General features: G+C 63.4%; 1 protein-coding gene across 1 annotated transcript; it reads right to left on the bottom strand.

Moving 5' to 3' along the window:
- Positions 1 to 196: 196 nt before the first annotated feature.
- STRC (stereocilin) lies at positions 197 to 23,510 on the bottom strand. Its single transcript, XM_043524098.1, has 26 exons — positions 22,439 to 23,510; positions 22,310 to 22,334; positions 20,069 to 21,347; positions 18,289 to 18,351; positions 17,906 to 18,016; positions 17,553 to 17,719; positions 16,946 to 17,132; positions 15,377 to 15,492; positions 14,881 to 15,013; positions 14,158 to 14,340; positions 10,911 to 10,949; positions 9,999 to 10,142; positions 9,826 to 9,884; positions 9,595 to 9,718; positions 9,336 to 9,427; positions 7,699 to 7,834; positions 7,417 to 7,616; positions 7,244 to 7,334; positions 6,333 to 6,501; positions 5,770 to 5,939; positions 4,288 to 4,443; positions 3,939 to 4,081; positions 3,476 to 3,624; positions 2,193 to 2,290; positions 1,126 to 1,273; positions 197 to 270 (listed from the first exon to the last, which is right to left on the bottom strand). Exons 1-26 carry the CDS (start codon positions 23,508 to 23,510, stop codon positions 197 to 199), a joined length of 5,328 nt encoding a protein of 1,775 aa, XP_043380033.1.
- Between the last annotated feature and the right edge of the window lie 378 nt (positions 23,511 to 23,888).

Below are 23,888 nucleotides of genomic sequence, written 5' to 3'. Positions count from 1 at the left end.
GGGAGAGGGCTCCAGACCAGGCCCTGTTGACTGGCTCAGCGCCAGAGGCTGCAGCTCCCTGGCTGAGCCGGCAGCAGGTGCCGGCGCCTCCCGACCCAGGCAGCCGTGGTGGCGGTCGCGGCAGGACCAGCGAGCACAGTGGGCAGCAGGCCGAAGGGTTTATTATAAACACAGGGCCCAGCCGCCCCTGCGGCTCTCACCCAACGCTGTACATCAGACAGAGCAGTGCCAGGGCGCTGGGGCCAGGATGGGGCCGGGCGTGATTCCTGCCTGCAGGAGGAAAAGGAACGTTAGCGCGCAGCTGCCTCCTCCCAGAGCCCCAGGCATTATGCCGCCTCCGGCCCTGACGCCGCTGCGCACGTCCTTAGTCTGTGGTCATGGAAATGCCCTGCCTGCCCATGCGTGCATGCCCAGCCCCCCGGGGACACGCAGACATGACCGTGTGCCAGCCCATGGGCACGCCCAGCCCCCCGGGCACACGCAAACATGACCGCCTGCCTGCCCATGGGCACGCCTAGCCCCCCGGGCACACGCAAACATGACCGTGTGCCTGCCCATGGGCACGCCCAGCCCCCCGGGCACACGCAAACACAGCTGCACACCCAGCCCCCCGGGCACACGCAGACATGACCGCATGCTCAGCCCATGGGCATGCCCAGCCCCCCGGGCACGCAGACACAACTGCACACGCAGCCCATGGGCATGCCCAGCCCCCCAGACACAACTGCACACGCAGCCCATGGGCACGCTCAGCCCCCTGAGCACATGCACACACAACCACACACGTGGGGGCTGATGCCAGGCTCTGTGGGTTGGGCCTGGGGGCTCAAGGGCTGACTCTTCAGCAGGGATGAGAGGCTGGGCCCAATCCTGTGGCAAGGGGTGAATCCTAGGGCAATACTCCAGCCCTGCCTGCTAGTCTATACCCCTGAGACCAGCCTGTGTGTCCTGCCACCCAGCCCCAGAGGGGAGGTGGACGCCCCGGCCTGTCACGGGGCAGCTGCGAGCTCGCCAGAGGGAGGGGGCAGAGGCATGTGGGGCTCGGCCGGGAACATGCAATAGAAACTGTTGGGGGCAGGGGGTGGGAACGGGGGGGCGGGGGGGTGCGAGGAGCTGAACTCTCACCCCTGCCATCCTGGGCGACCTCCCCCTCGTACTGGGCACTGGCCACTGCTCGCCTCTGCTCGGCGCTGAGCCGCGCATGCTGCTGGGGGGTCACGGCTGAGGCCTGGGCGCTGGTGAAGCCCAGCAGCTGGGCTGGGCTGAAAACCACCTGTGGAGGATCCGCAGCGTCACAGCACGGAACAGCTGGGCCAGTACCTGGGTCAGCAGAATGACCACGGGGCTAAGCCCCTAGCGCCCTGGCTCTGCCCACGGGGGGTCCCAGCCCCCTGCCCCCCCGAGCTCTGCCCACAGGGGGTCCCAGGCCCCTGTCCCCCGAGCTCTGCCCACGGGGGGTCCCAGCCCCCTGCCCCCCGAGCTCTGCCCACGGGGGGTCCCAGGCCCCTGTCCCCCGAGCTCTGCCCACGGGGGGTCCCAGGCCCCTGTCCCCCGAGCTCTGCCCACCAGGGGGGGAGGTCCCAGCCCCCTATCCCCCCAAGCTCTGCCCACGTGGGGGGAGGTCCCAGCCCCCTGCCCCCTCGAGCTCTGCCCACCGGGGGGGAGGTCCCAGCCCCCTGCCCCCCTGAGCTCTGCCCACGTGGGGGGGAGGTCCCAGCCCCCTATCCCCCCGAGCTCTGCCCACGTGGGGGGAGGTCCCAGCCCCCTGCCCCCTCGAGCTCTGCCCACCGGGGGGGGAGGTCCCAGCCCCCTGCCCCCCCGAGCTCTGCCCACCAGGGGGGTGGTCCCAGCCCCCTGCCCCCCTGAGCTCTGCCCACATGGGGGGGGGGGTCCCAGCTCCCTGCCCCTTGAACTTTGCCTGGGGTGGGACCCAGCCCCTCGAGCTCTGCCCACAGTGGGAATCCCAGCTCCTTGCCCCCCTGAGCTCTGCCCACTGGAGGGGGGGATCCCAGTCCCCTGCCCCCCCCAAGCCCTGCCCGTGGCAGAGGTCCCAACCCCCACCTCCTAAGACTTGACCCCTTTGTCCCCAGTCAGAATTCAGCTTTGTGGTTCGTTATGCTGGAGCTAGGCCCCAGCCACACGGCAGTGCAGGAAGAAGGGGTTTTGTGGGCACAAGCAGGGCTGCAACTCACGGTGAATTTGGGTGCGGGGATCACCGCGATGGCCAGCGGGGTCAGTGCCTGGATTTGCTCGGGGGCAAGTGAGGACAGGGCGATGTCCTGGAGCCCAGCTGGAGAGGGACATGGAGCAGGGCTGGTCACCACCCCAGGCTCTCCCCGGCCCCATAGCCCAGCCCCAAAGGGAACCATGCACCAGAGACCAGCGCGGGTGGGACCGGGCTAGGTGGACCCCATGGTCTGGTCCAGTGCGGTGGTGGTGATCAGGGATGCACAGAGATTTTGGGGGGCCCAGAACAAAATCTGAAACTGAGCTTCTCCCCCACTCAAACCTACCACCCCTGAGGAGAGCCCCTGGAGAGTGTGTTGGGAGGTGGGTCTGAAAGGGGGCCTGGCCTGCACTCACCGGCGGAGGCGGCTCCTGTTCTGTGGGGCTGGGCCCAGCACCCCCCCTGCAGGTGTTGCAACCAGGGGCAAAGGTTCGCAGCACCACTCATGATTGGCCTGGCCATCCGTCCATCATAACGAGAGAGGGGCCACCGGGCAAACCTCAACGGTGCTGCATCCCTGTGCACCAGTTCGTAACGTCACCAGGTTTGGGGGCCCTGTCAAACAGGGGACCCAGGGCAAACGCCCCCTCCCCTCACCACCCGCCCCCCAGGGAAGCCCTCATGGGGGCACTGACCTAGCTGGGATCAGCCTTCTGGTCTGGCAGCTGGAGCTGGATAAAGTCAGGCTGGAAATAAGGCCTAAATATTTACCAGTGCGTCATTAATCACTGGCCCCGCGGCCCAAGGGCCTGGGGGAGTCTCCACCACTGGCCAGGCTTACATCCTGATTGGGGGTTTTCTGCTCTGGGTCATTGTGGGGCTGGTCTCTGGCCTGTGCTAGGCTAGTCGGTCTAGATGGGCACAGCGGTCCCCTCTGGCCTTGGGCTCTTGAGGGAAGGGGAGCTGAGCTGGTTCCACTGAGCTGGTCGGACCCAGGGGCCTGGTCTAATGTGGTGGGGGAGGTTCCAGGCTGGATGGGGCCGTGGCTCTGAGCTGATCCAGGGGGCCAGGGCGTTCCAGGCTAGATGGGCCGTGGGTCAGAGCTGATGCAGGGGGCCAGGGCGTTCCAGGCTAGATAGGTCTGGTCTGTCCTACACACAGGGGACGCTAGGAGTTGCAGGGCACTGGCCAGGCAGTTCAGAGCAGAAGGCCCATTCCCACACTCCCCCACTTCACAGTCCTCAGCTGCTCTGCCTCCCACCACCTTTCCCAGAGCCCCACTGCCCTGCCCCACCCAGCCCCCCTCACCTGCCAGTGTTCCGATCTCAGTGAAGATTTCGGGGCCCCAGCTGCTAACGGGGCCGAATGCTGAGCGGGACGTCAGCAGCTCAGCCAGCATCTCCAGCTGCCTCTCCGAGCAACCAAGCCGCAGGGAGCCCACGAACGGGGCAGCCTGGCTGTGGGAGAAGGGAGCAGAACCCATGTCAGACCCATCCCCCTGAGTCACTGCCTCCGCCCCCAACACCGATGGCCAGCTGAGACAGGGCTGGCACCCAGGAACCTCCCCACAAGTGCCCCCAGGGCTGACACTGCTCCCCTGGACCAGCACACACGTCTCACACCCCACTGCTGGACAACTCCCAATTGCCTCTCGCTCTCTGGCTGCTGGACTCAGAGCGGCATTAACACCTATAAACCGGGACTCTCTGAACTCCAGCCCCTAAAGGGCGCCCCCCAGTCCCTCCCCGTGGCTGCTCCCCCAGTCCCAGACCTGAACTCCCGGCTGTTCAGCATCCGCATCTCGTCGGCACGGAGACCACACAGGAGGTGCCCGAGGGCAGCCAGCTCTGGGAGTGCCAGGCCCTGCACACTCACCCCACTCTGGCGCAGAAAGCTGGAGACCGTGGCTTGCATCTGGGGGGAAGAGCGGCCCCTGTCAGCATAGCCCAGGGCAGCCCCCTCAGTCCCAGCCAGACCCACACTCAGCAGGCAGCAGGGCTGGGCCCCAGCCCCGATCCCCATGAGCCAGGGGCTGGGCTGGGAGGTGGGGCCAGGGGCTTTTGGGGCACAGGAGGGCTGGGCTCCTTGCCATGGCTCAGGGGCACTGAATGAGGCCTTACCTGTCTTGCTGTCCAGCCTTCCAGGACCCCCAGGACAGAGAGGGCCCCCCAGTTGGAGAGCTCCAGCTCCTGCAGCTCCTGCTCGCTCAGCTGGGTGGCCAGTAGGCCCAGCTGCAGGACATGAACTGGCTGCATGGGCTGGGCGGTTCCAAACAACTGCAGGGAACGAAGGACAGGACAGCACGTTGCAAGCATGGTGCCCCCCAGCACGGCTCCCTCTCCCCCCATGGATGCAGCTCCCCCTCCCCCCAATGGGCACGGATCCTCCCTCCCCCCGATGGGCACGGCTCCCCCCAGCACAGCTCCCCAGGCTTTCCTATGCCCCAGCCCCTCGGAGGAGCCCTTCAGTGTCCCAGACCCTGAGGGTCCCACCCGAACTTCAGGGCAGGGCACGTGGCCCCCCCACCTCCGAGCCTCTGGGCCGCAGCCCTGCAGCGTCTTCCCCAGGAGCTCTGCCCTGCCAGTCCAGCTGGGCGGAGCTGCAGTCCCTGGGCGAGCGATGCCCAGCAGCACGTGCCTGCAGCGCCGGCAGGCAGCCTTGTCCAGCCAGAGCAGGTGTATTAGTCCCTGAGCACGGCCTGGGAAGGCCTTCGGGCAGCATGGAGCCGCCCGGGTTCAGCCATTATCCAGCCTGGCCAAGCCAGGCTCCCCGAGCCAGGCTGCTGAAGGAACCATCTTGGTTCCCCTCCCTCCCGGCCCCGTTGTGTCGGTCCCAGGGGAGCTCCTGGGTCTCCTCAGAGGCCATTTCTGATCCAGCCCAGCAGGATTCTGTCCATGGCCGGAGTCCTGCAGAGCTCACGTTGTTAGCTGTGAAATAACCCTTGGGCTTCCCATTGTCCCTCCAGATCCTGCAGTGATGTGGGTCCGTAACGGCCCATTCCTAGAGAGCTGGGGCCAGCCCATCGGGGCCCTGCACAGGAACGTCCCCCCAGTACTAAAACAGACATGTCCTTCTAATACAAAGCGAATGGGGGTCCCCTTGAGCTGCTCAGAGGCCTAAGGAATTGCTTCGTGGGCTTACGCCCAGCGCTGGCTCTGCACTTATCTCACCCCAGACAGTCAGACTGACCCAGACGGCTCATGCCCTGCTTCAAGAGCGGCTTTTAACCGTTCGCTCTGCATCTAGCAATGCAAAGCACAGAGGGAAACTGAGGCACATAGCGAGCATACCTCTCCCCCCCGGTTCTCCGCAGCAAGACCAGCTTCCCCCACAAGCACAGCCCCCGAGCACTGCTGGCTGCCCAACTGAGTGAGCCTAGATCCCCCCTCCCCCACTTGATGAGCTCAGCTCCCCCCACCCTCTTCCCTGCCTCAGTGAGCTTGGAACCCGCCCATCTCCCATTCCATGCCCCACTCACACCCTTCAGTGGTACCAATGCCGGCTGGGACCTAATCACGCCGCTCTGTCTGCCCCAGGCCCCAGCAGTTTCAGCCAGGGCTCTGGCCACACCAGCGCCCCCAGCACACCGGCTTGTCTCTCACCTGCTTGGCTTTGCCCAGCGCGGCGCGGAGCTGCTCGGGCGAGAGTGCGGGGTCCTGACTGATGAGACCCAGGCAGCCCTCGAAGTGGGACAGAGCCATGCTGGCGATCTGTGCCGTGCTCCAGGCCGCAGGGTAGGTGGCACGCATGTCAGCACAGCTGGGAACAGGGTCTGCCAAGAACGAAGCGTGAGCGCCCTCCGGCCAGGGTGGTGTCACCGAGCTCTGCCCTGCCCACCCCATTCCCCACAGACACTGCGGGGCAAGGGAGCTGGTGTGTCTGGCATTGGTGGAGCCTCCCCCCGAGGGGGGGCCTGCCCTGAAGGGGAAGGACACATGGAGATGGTACTGCGCTGGAGGGGGGGCCTGTCCTGGGTTGGGAGGACACACGGAGATGGCACCGCGCCAGTTAGGGGGCCTGCCCCAAAGGGGAAGGACACATGGAGATGGCATCCCCTGGGGTGGGCTGCCCGGGGGAGCAGGAAAGGTGATGGTACTGTGCTGGGGGAGGGGATGGGGTAGAGCATGGGCAGTGCCAGTGGGGCTGTGTGAACCCGCAGTCTCACCTTGTCCCCCCACCGGGCTGCTCCTCACCAGCCAGGCCACCAGCGCCTCTTTCCGGCTCCTCACCCTTCCCTGGGCACCAGGGGTTTGGCACAGCCGGCCTGGCTCGCTCTGCTCCCACTCCCGCTGGCTCTGCAGCAGCTGCTCCAGGGTGTCTCTGCTCCGCACCTCCTGGGGGACACAAGAGTGAGCAGGGCTGAGCATGGAGCTTGCTGCAGCACCCACCTGAATGGGGCATGGCTAGTGTGGGACACACGGGGGGCACAGCACAGGATATGTGGGTGAAGGGGAGGGCGGGGCATGGCACGGCATGGGGGTTGGCGGGGTGGGGCACAGCCCAGCTGGCATGAGAGGCCCAGGACAGAGGACGGGGTGGGCCACAGCACAAGATGCGTGGGGGGTGGAGGGCAGGGACCAGCCTGGCCAGAGTGGACACGCAAAGGGATGGGGTGCAGCTGGTGTGGGGTCGGTGGAGGGACAGGGCGATGGGGCGACAGGGTGAAGCACAGGCAGGGCGACGAGACCCAGGACGGGCGGAGGGATGAAGCGAAGGAGGACGAGGCAGAGGGACGGGCAGGGCGATGGGCAGGGTGACGGGGGGAGGGGATGGGGCGATGCGGGGAGGGGGCAGGCAGAGGGACAAGGCGGAGGGATGGGGCAGGGCGATGGGGTGCAGGGACAGACAGGGCGATGGGATGGGCGGAGGGACAAAGCACAGGAGGAATGGAGGGATGGGCAGAGGGATGGGACGGAGGGACAGACCGGGGTGCAGGAGGAACAGAGGAATGGGCAGAGGGACAGGCAGGGAGATAGAGGGAGGGGACGGGCGGAGAGACAGACCGGGCAGAGGGACGAAGTGCGGGAGGAACGGAGGGATGGGCAGAGGGACAGGGCACGGGGGCCCCGGTCTCACCCTTGGGATGAGCCGGATGCTCTCCACCGGTAGCAGGAACACCAGACGTCCCAGCTGCAGTATGTCCAGGAGGCTCCAGCGCTGCGGCGGGCTGCGTGGGAAGAGCAGGGTGAGGCAGGAAGAGGCAGCGAGTGGCGCCGGGGCCGGCTCCTCAGGGCTGGGGCCCGCCTTACCCTAGCACCCGCTCCGTCAGCACCAGCCTCCCCAGCTCCTCGGCAAACCCCTCCGCCAGGCAGGCCGCTTGCAGCTCCTCCAGGCGCAGCAGCAGGCTCTCGGGCTGGATGTGGGCAGCAGCCTCCGCGCCTAGGAACCCCAGCAGCGGGCCCAGAAGGTCCAGAACTTCGCCTGGGATCTCGGTCTCGGTCGGCGCTTGCTGGCAGGAGAGGGAGCAGAGCGGGTCAGGCCCTGCCCTGCCCTCCCTGCAGCTGCCTGCCAGGAACCCCTCCCCTCCTTACCAGGAGGCGCAGGGCCCTGTGGGCCAGGGCAGCCCGGCGGTGGGGCGGCAGCGCCAGCAGGCTCTGCGGGCGGCTGCTCACATAGTCCAGAATCAGCCTGACCGAGCTGTTGGGCAGTTTGTCCACAAGCTTCACCCTGAAAGAGCCAGAGACACCTCACTGCAGCCGGCAGGGCCTGGGTGGGGGGAAGCAAGGCCCAGCGGGGGGCAGGGCCCATGACGGGCCGGGGCAGAGCCAGGCGACGGAAAAGGCCAAAGATACAGCAGGGCAGGGCATGAGGCAGGGCAGGACTCCGGTTGGGATGGGGTGGGGCCCGGGATGGGGTGGGGCAGAGCCAGGCAAGGGGTGGAGGGTAGCGGCTGCGACAGAGAAGTGCAGGGTCGGGTGGGGCAGGGCCCAAGGCAGGGCCCAGCAGGCACTCAGGAAACACACCCACAGGTCTGGGGCACCAAGTCAAGGGTCCTGTGGGGACTGCTCCCCACAGTCTCTGGGGCTATACTGGCTGGGCCGGCGGCTGGGGGAAGCCGGCTCCCGGCTGTGCCTGGCCTTTGCCCTCGGCACCAGGAAGGCGAGGGGTATGGCACCCAGGGCCAGTGAGCTGTCTCCTCCCTCTGGAGACAGGAGCCTCCAGCTTCGTGCTGTCTAACCTCAGGGGTGCCTGGAGAGCAGCTTTCCTGAAGTCCTTCTGGCCAAGTCACCGCCAGTAACGCCCTCCTGGGCTTGCCCCCTGGGCTCGCTGGACTTCTCATGAGGGGCGGGGGGCGGGGACGTGTCTGGTGTGGGGGCTCCTCCTGCTGCTTCAGGAGCCACTCCAGACCTTCCCACCTCAGGGCGTCCCCCTTGCTGACTGTAGCCTCCCCCTTTTAAAGCCCTCTGCCCTACCATGCCCGACTAGCAGGGCCAAGGCGTGGGGCTACCTTAGCACAGAGCCTCAATGGGGGTCTCAGTGGGGTCTGTCACACTCCCCCTTCTCAGCTCCCACCAGGCTGCTGCGAAGGGACCAAGCCGCTAGGTCCCTGGGCAGTTCAAGCCTCCCAGAATGCAGCCCCCAGGGTGTGGGGTGCTCAGGCAGAACTGGGACTCGCAATCCTGGCTCTGATGGCTCAGACTCAGTGGCCCTGGGGGCGAGCTCCCCACCTGCCTCCCGGGAATTGAGTGCCAAGAGCAGAGACGTGTTGGGCTCTGTGTCCATGTGTGTCTGTGCTCTGACTGCCGGGAGCTCCCTCGTCCTCAGCAGGCCACCCTCTGGGGTGACCTCCAGCAGGGGGGTCTGCACAGTCAGAATCCGTGGGAATCTGGCACCTGGCCAGACTGCGGGTCTGTACCCTAGAGTCTGCCTAGGGACTCCCAGCTTGGGGCAGGGGTGGACCCTGCAGGTTCGGACTTCCCGCACAGCAGTGTGGTGGTAGCCAGCAGGGGGCACCCAATCAGATCTGTGACCCCAAGCAGGGGTCCCAGTGCAGGGGGTATCCATGCATGGCTGGCGGGGGTACCGGTGACAGCAGGGAGGGGTATACAGGTCAGGTGTGTGTGGGGGGGGTACCCAGGTGGGAGAGAAGGGGGGACCGGCTCAGCACCCAGTGCTCTTCCTGCAGCTGTTAATGCCCCATGACAGGTGAATCAGCAGGACAACCTACGGTAAATCCATGAGGAACTTTGGTCCCAGCCACACCAGCTCCTCCCCAGAGAGTCCCGGCCGCCTGCAGATTTCCTCCCAGACACACCGCCTCTGAAGACACAAAGTGAGGCTAGGCAAAGGAGACACACAGCCTCGCCTGGACCCGGCCAGGGCAGGGATCCAAAATGCATGTCTCAGAGCGGGGCTGGGGGCGCCATCACAGTGCAGAGGGCACCGGACGTCCAGGCCAGGGTCACAGTGAGCAACTCATTTCTTACCAGGCTCCCAGGCAGGCTGCTGGGACACGCATAGAGAACCCGGAGAACCCCCAGGAAATCCGCCCTCCGACTGAACTGCTGCAGGCTGGCACAGCTCATGCCAGCCGCCAGAGTCCCCAGCGCCCTGCCAAGGGGACAGTGTCAGACAGCACCTCGTCCACCACCCCACTCGAGCAGAGCCAGCCCTGGTGGGGCCAGACGCTTGGGCTAGGCCCTGCCATGGTGCCTCACCGAATCGTATCCTGGCTCACATTGGTGCCCGCTTCAACCTTCCTCCAGAGGAACTGGGCCTGCGGAGAAGCAGGGAGGGGAGGGGTCAGCCAGACACAGCAGCCCAGAGCCCTCAGCCCGGCTCTGGCCTGGGAGCTTGGCTCCTCCCTCCAAACCTGGCGACAGCATGTTACCTGCTGCTGGGACCAGGGCAGCTCCCAGAACCGGCTGCTCTGCCCCAGCAGAGTCGCTGCATCCAGGCGCAGGAGTTTGAGGGGCACCAAGGGCAGGAGGCAGTCTGGCCAGATGCTCCGGGCCGGCTGCTCACGGCTGAGCCTCTGCGGGGGAGACAGAGCCTGTGACCCGGGAGAACACGGCACCATGGGCGGGCAGAGTGAGAGCCAGGTCCTGCTGCATAGGGAGCTGGGCTCGGCACAGCTATCCGTGCAGGCCCCTCAATACCGCCCCCCCAGGTTCTGCCCACTCTGCACCTCCAGTGCCCCGACCTCTGCCCCCGAGCCCAACATCCCCAGACCCTCTCCTCTCCGCCCAACAGCCCTCAGCATCCCCTCCAGCCCCCAGCCCCCTGGTACCTGCAGAGCCTGCAGCAGGGCTGCCTTCTGGGGGGCCGAGAGCAGAGGCAGAGCGGTGGCCAGGCATTCACACGCCTGGGCCAGGGTGGGAGTGGGAATTGCCTGGAGGGACTCGGGCCCAAGGCCTGGCAGCAGGGGGCACAGCCTGCTCACCACACCCTCCGTCACCTGCCAGGCAAACAACAGAGGAGGAGATTTGGAGGGGGGAGGTGCGAGGCTGGGGGGCATCCATCCTAGAGCCAAGAGAGGGGGGGCAAGGGGGCTGTGCCCAGAGCAGGGAGGGCTGGGGGCGGGGCATAAGGGGCTGTGCCCACAGCAGGGAGGGCTGGGGGCCTGAGGGGGCCAGTGGGGGGCCCAGGGGTGGAAGGCCACTACCAAAGCAGAGAGAAATTTTAACAGGGCATGAGAGAGGGGGGCACCACATCTCAGGCTACGGACACTGGGCCTGCTCCCACCCTGCAGAGCACTTCAGGGGAGTCGGGGCAGCTGCTCTGGGGAGAGCCCCACACTCACATTCTCGGTCCGGACAGCCTGCGTGAGCAGCACAGACGCCTGGAAGAAAAGATGAGACTGTGAAGAGCTGGAAGCCGGAACCCTAGCCTGGGGCTGCGGGCCAGGCCAGAGGCACCTTGCAGGGCAGGGAGCCCTGCACAGTCCTGTGGCATCAGGGTCTGTGTGACGAAGCGGGACTGTTCTTAATGTTTCCTCTGAATATTGTGGGGGTGCCTCAGTTTCCCCCGTGCAGTTCTTAAGTATCTAGGGGGTGGGGTAAGGGTATATGATCATTGCAGAGCCCTAGAGGGCAGGTGTGTGCAGGTGTCTGGACACAGAGAATGGCCGACACCCTGTTTCCTGGCAACTGATCGCCTGGCCCTTCCCCCCTGCAAAGGGGCCGACTGAAGGTGTTAAAAAACAAAAAAATCAGGTGGCCTCCGGGCCTGGGGAGAAAGACAGAGGGCGGGGGAGGGGTGGGGGGAGGTGAGAGAGAGTTTCGGTTTGGGGTTGGCTGGGACATGAAGGGAGGCCCAGACCCAGGCTTTGGCCTCCCTGCCCCCCAAAATGGAGCTGAGGGGTCCGGTTCTCTGCACCTACAAGCTCTGTGTTAGACCATGTTCCTGTCGTCTAATAAAGCTCTGTTTTACTGGCTGGCTGAGAGTCCCGTCTGACTGCGGAGTTGGGGGGCAGGACCCTCTGGCTTCCCCAGGACCCCGCCTGAGCGGACTCGCTGTGGGAAGCGCAGGGAGGGGCAAAGGATGCTGAATGCTCCGAGGTCAGACCCAGGAAGGTGGAAGCCGGGTGAGCTGTGTGTCCTGCAGACAGTCTGCTCCCAGAGAGGAGACTTCCCCAGAGTCCTGACTGGCTTCGTAGGGAGCAAGTCCAGAGCATCGCCCAGTAACTCTGTGACAGTCTGTATGTGGCTGCCCAGGCTGCAGCATTGGGCGGCTTGGCAGGGCCATTGGTATGTGTGATAGAGTGGGAATTTTCTGTAATACTGTCTTAAATCCAATGTGTGCCTCAGTTTCCCCTGTATTTTGCATGGCTACGGGGCGGGGGAGAAACTGTCTGCTCTCAGGGCCCCACCTCATCTCCATGGAAACCCAATCGCCAGGTCACTGACATGGACCCCAAGGGAGCTGAAGTTCCCCGCAAAGTGCCAGCTCGAGCCCAAAGGCCGGGGAAGGTGCAAGGACAGGAGCCGGCTGCTGGAGGGAGTTGGGGCTCTCACCGGGGACCTGACGAAGGAGCTCAGACCGAGCTCTTGTCTCCACTTCCAACACTCCAGCAGCCCAGCTGTGCCCCTGCAGCGCTTCAGTGCAGACACTGCCGACCCGGTGCGGGGCTCTCCCACGGGTAGGAACCCATCTACCCAGGAGGCACTGTCTACACCGGGACCCAGGTTGGCTTAACTCAGGGGGGTGGACTTTTCACACCCTTGGCTGATGCGGTTAAACCAACTTGATTTTCTAGCACAGACCAGGCCTGAGAGAGACAGACCGAGCCTGAACTGGGCTTCACGGCAGCGGGGCTGGTGAAGTGCTCTGGGCTGGCCAGCATGGACCTTCATTTCTCTGTGCTGCCCGAAGGCCTCCCTAGGCTGTGTCCAGGTGACTATAAACCCGACTGTTTTCACAGCGTGCGCGTCCCTGCAGCCGCTGGGCGAGGTGCTTAGTCCCTGCAGAGTGGGTGAGTCTCTGCCAGGCTGTCGCGGTTGGATTCGCCGGGCAGAGCTCACCCTGTGAAACAGGAGGGCTGGAGCCCCAGAGGTTCAGTCTCCAGAGGCAGGGAGGCTGCACGGCCAACCCTGAAGGATGAGTGAGCCCCTTTGGGGGACTGTTCCAAAACTGGGGGTGTAGCACTGATCCTGTGGCTCCGCCCAAGCACTCAGCTCCCTAGAATCATAGAATCGTAGAATATCGGGGTTGGAAGGGACCTCAGGAGGTATCTAGTCCAACCCCCTGCTCAAAGCAGGACCAATCCCCAATTAAATCATCCCAGCCAGGGCTTTGTCAAGCCTGACCTTAAAAACTTCTAAGGAAGGAGATTCTACCACCTCCCTAGGTAACGCATTCCAGTGTTTCACCACCCTCCTAGTGAAAAAGTTTTTCCTAATATCCAACCTAAACCTCCCCCACTGCAACTTGAGGCCATTACTCCTTGTCCTGTCCTCTTCTACCACTGAGAATAGTCTAGAACCATCCTCTCTGGAACCACCTCTCAGGTAGCTGAAAGCAGCTATCAAATCCCCCCTCATTCTTCTCTTCTGCAGACTAAACAATCCCAGTTCCCTCAGCCTCTCCTCATAAGTCATGTGTTCCAGACCCCTAATCATTTTTGTTGCCCTTCGCTGGACTCTCTCCAATTTATCCACATCCTTCTTGTAGTGTGGGGCCCAAAACTGGACACAGTACTCCAGATGAGGCCTCACCAATGCCGAATAGAGGGGAACGATCACGTCCCTCGATCTACTCCCTATGCCCCTACTTATACATCCCAAAATGCCATTGGCCTTCTTGGCAACAAGGGCACACTGCTGACTCATATCCAGCTTCTTGTCCACTGTCACCCCTAGGTCCTTTTCTGCAGAACTGCTGCAGAGCCATTCGGTCCCTCGTCTGTAGCGGTGCATGGGGTTCTTCCGTCCTAAGTGCAGGACTCTGCACTTATCCTTATTGAACCTCATCAGATTTCTTTTGGCCCAATCCTCCAATTTGTCTAGGTCCCTCTCTATCCTATCCCTGCCCTCCACCGTATCTACCACTCCTCCTCGTTTAGTATCATCTGCAAATTTGCTGAGGGTGCAATCCACACCATCCTCCAGATCATTTATGAAGATATTGAACAAAACCAGCCCCAGGACTGACCCCTGGGGCACTCCACTTGACACCGGCTGCCAACTAGACATGGAGCCATTGATCACTACCCTGATTTTTGCCAGAGTGGAGGGTGATGTCCAGCTGCCCATGGGCAGGGCGGCCTGTACAGGGCAATGTGTGCCCTGCACACAGTGAGCTCCTGGGATGCCCTGGCACATGGAGCACCTTGGCAAGCCCATGAAGGCTCCAGGTGGCTGGGCTAGGCTGGGCTGGTCACCCTCCTTCCCCACACAGGGCCTCCAGCAGCCAGCAGTGTCTCCCAGACGTGCCTGCCTCAGACCACATCCCTGCTGCATGGTGTGGCCTGGTGCCCAGGTGCGGCTCCAGGTATGAGAGACAGCAGGGGGCACTGGGGGTCAGGGAGGGTGAGCAGGCTGGGTACTCACCTGGGCAGGTGTCAGGTGTACAGCCTGCAGCTCTGGAAGGAGAGCCCTGACCTGTGCGGCTGACAGGCGCTGCAGGAACCTCACCCCCAGCTCTGGAACAATGCCTCGCCAGGCGCGCAGCTCCCGCGGCCAGACAGCAGCCAGGCTGGCAGAGCGCAACAAATCCGCCAGCGCGTAGGCGACCTGCAAGCAGGAGGGGAGAGCATGCTGGAAGGGGGTGTAGGGCTTGGGAGGATATTTTGGGGGAATAGGAATTCCAAGTGATCCTTTCCCTGATTCTTTGTCTAAATCACTTGGTGGCGGCAGCGTACCCTCCAAGGGCAAAGGGTTTGTGCCTTGGGGAAGTTTTTAACCCCTGCAAACAAGCCAGCTCAGCCAGCACCTTGCCCGTCAGCCACGTTCCCCTGCAGCTCAGAGCAAGAGCCAACCGACACGGGCCCTGGCCACTCAGCCGTCACCCCAGCAGCCCCCCGAGCCAAGCCCTTCACGCTACGGCCCCTGGGCTCCCGGCATGATGGTATTCAGAGCCCAGCCCTGGCCCTGATGACTCCTCTGCCTCGCCACTTGGCACTGGCTCTGCCCCGAGGCTGGCTTCCAAGGGGCTTTTGCTCCCTCCCAGAGGGAGGCCAGGCCTGGGCCGACGTCCTGCTGGCCCCACGGCTTGGGGCAGGACAGTCATGTTGCTGGCACACACACAGGAGCCCCCACAGCAGCTCCGCTCACCCGTCCGTGCTGGCGCAGCACCCCATTGGCAGCGCACGCTAGCAAGCTCTGCTCCACCGGCCCCAAGGGGTCACGCAGTGGGGCCAGGGCCTGCAACTCTTCAGGGCTCAGATAGCAAGCAAGGACCCCCAACCTGGAGAGTGAAGAGAAGTCCCTTAATTGGGGGCAGGAGCCTGGGCCGCACAGAGTGAGCCTGCCCCAAGGAATGGCATCACCCTGACCCCCCACGGGCCCTGCAGTGACGACACGACCCCTCCCCCCCCACGGGCCCTGCAGTGACAACACGACCCCTCCGCACCTCACGGGCCCTGCAGTGACGACACAACCCCTCCCCCCCACGGGCCCTGCAGCGACGACACGACTCCCACAACCTCCCCACAATGACACAAACCCCACGAGATGACACGACCCCTACATGGCAACACAAGCCCCACGACCCCCCTCAGGCCTTGCAGCAATGACACGACTTCCCCAGCCCCCCACGGGCTCCTCTCACCTGTGCACCTGCTCCTCACCGGCCCCATGGCTCATGTTTATCAAGCTGTGTGCCACATGGCGCCCCTGGGCCAGCCCCAGCCGGACGTCCTGCCAACCCTCTGCCAGCCCCTGGATCTGTGCAGCAGAGACAGGCCTAGTGCACTCGAGGGGCATCACCACCAAATCCTCCGCAACACTCAGCTGCCAGGGGCATGGGGATCCCAGCCCTTGGGGGTGCAGGGCCTGGAGGTGAGGATCCTGCGAAGTGGGGGATCCCAGCCTTTGGGGTGCACAGTGTGACGTTATGAGTGTAATATAATATCTCATTGAAGGGTGACAGAGCCAGAAAGAGCCACTCTCCTTACAGTAGTGATCACTTTAGATAAGCTATTACCAACGGGAGAGTGGGTTTGTTTGGGGGGGGGAGAAAACCTGGATTTGTGCTGGAAATGGCCCACCTTGATTATCATACACATTGTAAGGAGAGTGATCACTTTACATAAGCTATTACCAGCAGGAGAGTGGGGTGGGGGGAGAGAAAACCTTTTGTAGTGATAAACACCCATTTTTTCATGATTTGTGTGTATTAAAACAAACATCTTCTGTATTTTCCACAATATGCATCCGATGAAGTGAGCTGTAGCTCACGAAAGCTTATGCTCAAATAAATTGGTTAGTCTTTAAGGTGCCACAAGTCCTCCTTTTCTTTTTGCGAATACAGACTAACACGGCTGTTACTCTGAAACCTATGGACTGTTTCTAAAAGGACTTTTGGCAACGACAAGCTCATCTCTGCTGTGTATCTGAACCTCAAGAATTGAACTCAAGTCTGTCTGTATATTGATCTTTTAACCAACACTCTCTCTCTTTTCTTTTTTAATAAATGTTAGTTTAGTTAATAAGAATTGGCTGTAAGCGTGTATTTGGGGTAAGATCTGAGTTATCATTTGACCTGGGTCTGGGGCTTGGTCCCTTTGGGGTCAGGAGAACCTTTTCTTTTATATGATGAAATAAGATTTTCAGAATTTATCATCCTATGTTTGACGTGTGTGTCTGGCTGGAGGCCTGCGGCTGGCTACTTTAAGGGAACTGTGTTGTTTGGACGTCTGAGAACTCAGGGAGGTGCTGTAGAAGCTGGTTTGGGCTGGCTGGGTAAATCTAAGTATTGGAATATCCACCACCGTCTGGGGTTTGTCTGCCCCGTTCTGTTTGCAGTTCACCTGGATTGAGTGACCTCAGCGGGCTCCCACGGGCAGCACCGTCACACAGGGCATGGGGGGATCCCAGCCCTTGGGGTGCAGGGCCTGGAGGGGTCCCAGCTCATGGGGGTGCAGAGCCTGGAGAGGTCCCTGCCCTTGGGGGTGCAGGGCCTGGAGGGGAGACTCCTGAGGCCTGGGGATGCGGGAACACTGGGACTGAGCCTGGGAGGCAGGGAGTGACACAGAAATGGCCCCGTGCGACAGAGCCACTGGCCCCAGGACAGAACGGATATGGGATCAGCCCCCACCAGCGGTGACTTTGTCAGGGGCCAGAGCTCCGACACGGCCGAGCCGCCGGGCCCTCTGGCTGGACGGTGCCGCATCCCCACCTGCTGAGGAGTGAGCTGCACAAAGCGACGAAGTGGCAGGTGAGGCAGCAGGGGCTGGATGGTGCGGAGGAAGCCCGAGCGCCACGTGGGCACGTCCCCGAGGAGCTGAACCTGCAGCAGCAGCTTGGCAAAGGCACTTTTCTGCACCAGCTTCATGTGGGCGCTGTGAGTCCCCAGAGCCGCTAAGCTGGAGGGGCGGCACGTTAGAGCTGGAGTTAGAGCTGGCACGGCCTAGAGAGAACCCCACTGAACTCAGCCCGCCCAGTGCCAAGCTGGCTTGGCTCCCCTCCCCCAGCACCCCCAGGAGGCACCCCAGCACCCGCTCCTCAGCCCTGGGGCACCCCCATGCTGGACTGGACATGGGGGAGCTGGGGGTCAGAGCAGGGGCTGGGTGACCAGGTCCTGGGGGCTGATCTGGTGCGTGTGTGAGGGGACCGGGGCACACTACAGGGTGAGTGGGTTATGGGGCACGCGGGGCACTGGGGCTCAGCGTGGGAGTGGCATTACCAGGTGTCAGGGGCTCAGAGTTGGGGGGCAGTTTGGGGTGAGACGGGTCTAGGGCTGAGGCAGGGGGTGTTACGGGGGAACGTTCCAGGGCCTCACTCACACGCTCTCATTGGCCAGCAGGGCAGGTGGGACCCTCATGATGTCGGACACGGCCATGAACGGTATGAACTGCGACAGGTCAACGAAGAGCTGCGGGGTGAGCTGGGGGAACCGGCCCATCAGCTGCGAGGCGAGAGACTGCAGCGCCTGCTCATCCGACATGGGAACCTGCGGGAGCAGCCGGTTAGGGCTCCCCACACTCTGGCAGGACCCCAGCCCTTGCGGGCCAGATGCCCCCATGCCCACACGAGGAGACCCCCCTAACGTGGGCCAGTGGCCACAATGCACCCTCATCTCTAAGGCACCAGTGACCTTCCCCTCCCACCCCACCCCCCCCAGGTGCATGCTGCCCACCTGCAGCCGGGGCCAGGAGCGGTGCAGCAGGGACAGGAAGCGCCGCACTGCCTCGCTCTCCGCCGACAGCAGCAGCTGCTGGAAATTTTCCTGCGGCATCTGCAGGTATTCCTGTGGGGAAGGACAGAGCGTCACAGTGGGGCCCACGGAGCTGCGTGGCCAGGGCGGGGCCCAGCAAGCCGAGTAGGCTGGAGTCCCCATCAAACACAAGAGCTGGTGCCAGGGCAAGGTGCACGGGCTGCAGGAAAGTGGCAAGTGTCTTCCTGGCGTACAGGGCACCCGCCTCACCCGGGGGCACCTATGGAATCTGGGGCCGCGGGGAGGGGCTCTTGTCAGGGAGGGAGTGGAAACAGCTCCCAGGCCCTGCTGAGCGGGGTCAGTACCTGCACAAGGACTTCCAGCACCGGGGAACCCTCTTCACTTTGGATCAGATCCCAGAGCACAGGCTGCAGGAGAGAACAGGAGAGCTCTCAGCAAGGGACCCTCCGCTGGCCCTTCCCCCAGGCACCCCTCGATCCCCAGCATGCCTACAGCTACCCTCCGATCCCCTGGGAAGGGGAATAAACTGCATTTGCCACTAGGGCGCTGGTGCCAGAGACAGAGAGGCCAGAGGTGGGACTTCTCCAGAGGTCTGGGCTCTTTCCCTCTGTCACTCTCCTGGCCCCAGGACCGTCCTGGATTCCAGCAGACCAACAAGGGCTCTTACTCCAGAGATGGGTTAATCTGGGCCCCTGGCTGTGCAGGCCTGACCCTTCCCCACAGCGCAGGAGTCACTGGGCTGTCTGGTGCAAATGGGGCAGGGGAACGCCAGGGCAGCTGGGACTGTGCTCCCTGCAGTGGGCCACCGTGAAACCAAAAGGAAACTGCGTTAACCAAAGGCCTCCGGGCCCAGTGCTGCCCAACGGTGCCAAGCCTGATGGGACCCAGAATCTCAGGGGGAGGTTTGGGGGGACTACGCAATTGCTCAGCTGCCTGTTAAATTACCCATTAACCCAGTTCCAGGGCTGGCCCCCCACGGTCGCTGCTGGGGAGCATCATAAACAGGGCAGCTCGCAGCCAAGGGTTTGCTGTCGGCCCTCGCCCCAGGCTCTCTGAGGGGGTCTGCTGGAGCTCGGCACATGGCTATAGGCAGAAGGGCCACTCCACCCCCACAGGGCATGGAACCTAGTCGAAGGGCTCCCCAGCAATGAACCCTAGGAAGCAGCACGAGTCGCTGCAGCTCGCGGGCCCTGCCAGAGAGCGCCGCTGCTCGCCTGGCGTTGCTGGCTCCCGTTCTGGAAAGATGTGCTGGGCTAGCTGGTTGGCCGGCAGTTCTCCTGGGGCTTCAAGGGGGTTCTGGGTTCAGCAGCAATTCACAGACCTCAGTTTGCAGCTGCTCAAAGCGCTTGGTCTCCTGCTCTCCCGGCAGATTTGCCTTCCATACCAGACAGCTCTGCCCTCGGCTTGCCCGATGGACACACACCAGCCTGCCCTGCACATGGCATCTGCCTTGGGTGGTTCCACCACAACCACTCCTGCACTTTGGCAGGGGTTAGACTAGATGGCCCTTGTGGTCCCTGTGGGTCTATGATTTGTTTAGTCCAGGCACATGAGAGGGGAGTATGAGTGAGGGAGGGGGCAGTGGGCTAGGACTCCGGAGACTGCAGATCTGTTCCCGCCACTGCTGGGCTGCAAGCCCTCGTGCACCTGGTGTCAGGCTCCGTGAGAAGCTCAGCTTTCATTGTGAACCAAGCACATGGCTGCAGAGGGAGCCTTGAAAACAAGCTCCAGAACAGCCCTGAAAGCCGGCGGCCAAGAAGCAGACACAGAATTCATTCTCTTGTCAGATCTCATGGTGTTTAGGGCATGACTCAGGGTTTCTGACCTCCCCGGGCTGGGACATAGTGTCCTTGCAGCATCCAGTGCTGGGGGGCCTGCTCTCCACGGGAGGCTTGTGGTCGTCATGCAGAGCTGATGAAAGAGCAGTTCGGGATCTGTCTGGCCCCAGGGCACATGCACAAAGTGGCTGTGTTGGGGCTCACAGGCCTGAGCGATCCCACACCTCGGGGTGCACCAAGGGTTGGAGCTCAGCCCCAGCATGGCTCATGCAGCGGACCCTGGGGCTGAGGCGGGCAGGGAGCAGGAGCGTCCCACCAGCCAGGGGCAGGGAGTGGCCCCACTCACACTCAAGCAGCTCAGCAGCTCTCCCTTGAAGGAGGCGTCATGCTCCTGTCTCAAGTACTGGCCCACAGCCCGCAGGATGCTCAGGGAGGAGTTCACCTCCAGTGAGGCCCAGAAGGAGCCATTGTCCAGGAGGCTGGAGAGCAGGATGGCCTCACTCAGCTGGTCCCTGGCTGCCTGCCCCACCTCGTCCAGCTCGGAGAAGGGCAGGGTGAAGTCCAGCAGCCGCAGGAGATAGTTCATGCTGAGGATCCAGCGGGAAGTCTGCTCCTCGCAGTGCGTGAGCTGGGACACCAGCCCCAGCAGGTAGGACGCAGGGTCCCGGCACAGCTGAGATGCGTCCACGTGAGAGGAAATAGGCAGGATATCCAGGAGGCGCTGCAGGAAACACTGCCCATTCTGCAGGGAGTCCAGGCAGTGATCCATGAGCCAGGGGTGGGAAGACACCAACGACTGGAGGAGGGAGGAATTCTCACACACCAGCTCCTGGAAGCTAGCGGGGTTCACCCCCCGGCACTGCTCCATCAGGCTAGCATTCCTGAGCGCCTGGGGGCTCCAGGCATGGAAATTGCAGGGATCAGAGTTCCTGAGCAGCGAGGAGTTCAGTGCCTTTGTCTGGAGCTGGCGGCCATGGCAGAGTCTGGAGATCCAGGCGCTGCTATCCGTGGATACCGCCTGCAGGCTCTCATTGGTGCACAGCCACTGTGTCCAGAGAGTCTGGTTTTCCAGAAAGCAGCTCCAGAAATCCTCCTGGCTCCAGGGGGTCCCAGGCAGCCCCTCCAGACATCTGCCGGCTTTGTGGGGCAGGGAGAGGTTGACACACAACTGCTCCATGAGAGGCTGGTTGGGACTGGGCAGCTGCAGCAGGGAGGCATTGCTACAGACCGTGGTGTTGAACTGGCCAGGGAAGTACTCCCTGCACGTCCTCACCCACATGGAGTCCCCGCTGGTGGAGGAGGAATACCAGGCGGAGCTGGAGCATGCGGCCCCCAGGCCTGAAGGCGGCTGGCTGGAGCTGTCTGAGCCATTGAATAGGCTGCAGTAAAGATAGGCAGTGAAGTTGGAGATGCCGGGCAGGCCTGGGATAGTGTCATTGCAGGCAGACTCCATAACCTCAGCTGAGGGCCAGGGCTCACCCCAGGCGTTTCCAGACGCCCTCTTTGTGACTTGGGGGGGCTTGCGGGCAGGCTGCATGCAGCTCAGGATTGGTGGAGGAGATGGGAAGGTCCTAGACCTGAACCCCAGGTTCCGGGCGTTCCAGCTGATGTTGTGCCTGATGCCCCTGTTAGCAGCAGACAGAGGAGCTGGTCACGCACCTCGCTGAGCCTCCATCACCCTCTCCCTGGAGCCCATCTGCATGGGCTGGGGAAATCCCGCATGCTCGCTCTCTTCCCAAACCCTCTGGCCTTGCAATCCACACTCCACAGGCCAGGGCCCAGGGACACACTCTGCTGTCTCAGTCCTCCCACCGCATCCCCCATGCCTGGGCCCTGCCTCACCGCATACCCCTCAGCCACCCCCTAGCCATGCAGCTCCTCGCCCACAGCATAAGCTGCCTCCGCCCCCAGCGGGTTCTCCTCCTCCTCTGTGCAGCGCTCAGCATTTGCCTGGGACCTGGGCCCCTCTCACAGGGAGTCCCACAACTTCCCCGCCTGACCCCAGTCCCCCCTGGGCCAGGAGAGCCCCCTCCTCTCCCAGGCAACGCAGCCTGCCCCACAGCAAGGCCATGGGGGGCATCAGCACCTGTGGGGGAACCAGCTCCATACACAGCCTGTTTGTTAGGGAGTGTCACAGCCACGGCTGCCATGTGATATCCCAGCCCCCCAGCTCGCACAGCTTCCCCTTGCCTTTGCAGCCCCTGTCCATGAGGAAGGAAAGGGATGTCTCTTCCTGTCCTCCCTCAAGAGGCCAGGGACGCAGCCACAGAGCTCATGGGCCCAAGGTGGCCACAGCAGCTAGCACTGTGTCTGCCATGCTCCCCCTCTGCCCCGGCCCAGCCAAGCCCCGCTCCGAAAACTCCTCCAGTGACTCTCCCCAGGCAGATGAGCAGTCGGCTCTGGACCTAGGGCGGGCCAGAGGAAGGTTACAGCCAAGGCTTCTTTGCTGAAATCCCAGGAGCCCCTGAGCCCAGGACTGGGGTGACCCTGCGTGGAGCCTGGCACGAGCAGGGGCTTTCCATCTAGCAGCGCTGGGAGCCCGTGGGTCTGACGGCCGGCCACGCACCGGCCCACATCCATGACTCACCACAGCAGGAGCTGCTGCAGGGTCCCTGAGAAAAGAGAAGGGAAGGAATGAGTGAGCGTCTGGAGCCAGGCTGTGCGGCCCGTGCCTGGCGCCTCAGTGCCCCATGAGTCCTGGGAAGGAACGACTCACCTACGGTGCACTTCCCCCCTCGATCCGACTGAGGGACGCCGAGGGCCACCGAGACCTCATCCACTAGCAAACTCGTCACACGCGAGACCTTCCTCCTGAAGCTGGTGTAGAGCGATCGGCCCACCCTCCGCAGGAGACGCTGCTTGGCCTCCTCCAGGGCCCCCCACAGGGTGTCCGCGGAGCCCCCCCCGGAGTCCAGCCCTGGCTGCTTGGTCCGGGAGATCTGCAGGAGGCTGCTGGCACTGGGGCTCAGGGAGGGCAGCACGCGGAAGGGTTTCCAGAGGTCAGGAGCCAGGACGGGGCCTTCAGGCTGCAGATGGACCCTTGGCGTCCAGCGGGTGCCCTCAAACAGCTTCAGCAGCTGCGACATCCAGTCTGCGCTGGAGCTGCAGTTCCCACGGCCTGTCAGGGTGCAGTAGGTGCCCTGCAAGTCAGGGCTGCCCTGGCCCAGCACCCCAGTGGGCAGCGCCAGGGCCTCCCCCAGGCTGCTGAGCCAAGCCCAGTTCTGCTGCAGGAAGAGCAGCAGGGTCTGGTCTCTGCGGAAGAGGCTCAGCAGGCTGTGGATGAGGCTCTGGAGCATGTCCCAGTCACGGCTGCCCCTCAGCGAGACCAGGACGTCCCTCAGCTGCAGAGTGGGGGTCGGGGAGGGCTGAGATAGGAAGTGCTGCGGCAGGCTCCCCCAGGACTTGCCCCCCAGCTCTTCCAGCTCCTGCTTCTCCAGGTGCATGGAGATGTTGTAGAGAAAGCCAGAAATCCAGCTCCTGCTGCCGCGGCTCTGCCACAGGGCCCAGAGGGGGGAACTCCTGGCTGTAGGCAGGATTCCCAGGGACTCCAGCCCCACCAGCAAGCTCCTCACCAGAGACTGCACGTCCTCCTGCCGCCTCAGGCCTGCTGGAAGGCTGGACGGGACAGAGCCACCAGACCGCCGCCCGCCCTCCAACATCAGGAAGGAGATGAGGTCCCGGACTGGGACCCTGTGCCCTTCTGGGGATACTCCTGCAGGGGAAGCCAAGCTGGCTGAAATGGCCTGGAGCAGGGCCCCAGACTGAGAACAAGGGTCACCCGGCCTCATGCCCATCAAGGATCCCATCTACCTGTCCAGTGACTGTGGGCCCACATCACCCTGCAGCCGGTGATCAAGCAGCAATTCCCAGCCAATCAGGTGCAGCACATGGGCTTTCATAGCTGCCCATCTGCAATTTTGGCTCGGGCCCCCCTGCCTGGGCACCTGGGAGCACGCTGGGGCAGGGCCGGTGTCTTTGAGCTCTCTGCCAAGCGCACGGTGCCCTTCAGGGCTCCATAAGGCAGGACCTCCCCCAGCAACTGGCTGAGTGAGGGGCACTCCCCTCCCTCTCCCCTTCAGCTCCAGCGTGTGCAGGCTGCAGGGCCGGGACTTGCACAGCGCCAGCCATGCTGGTGCTCATCCAGCCCTACCAACTGGTGACACCTG

This window comes from Chelonia mydas, chromosome 10 (assembly GCF_015237465.2).
Source record: "Chelonia mydas isolate rCheMyd1 chromosome 10, rCheMyd1.pri.v2, whole genome shotgun sequence".
Taxonomy (NCBI): domain Eukaryota; kingdom Metazoa; phylum Chordata; order Testudines; family Cheloniidae; genus Chelonia; species Chelonia mydas.
This window is presented reverse-complemented; position numbering and strand designations above follow the sequence as displayed.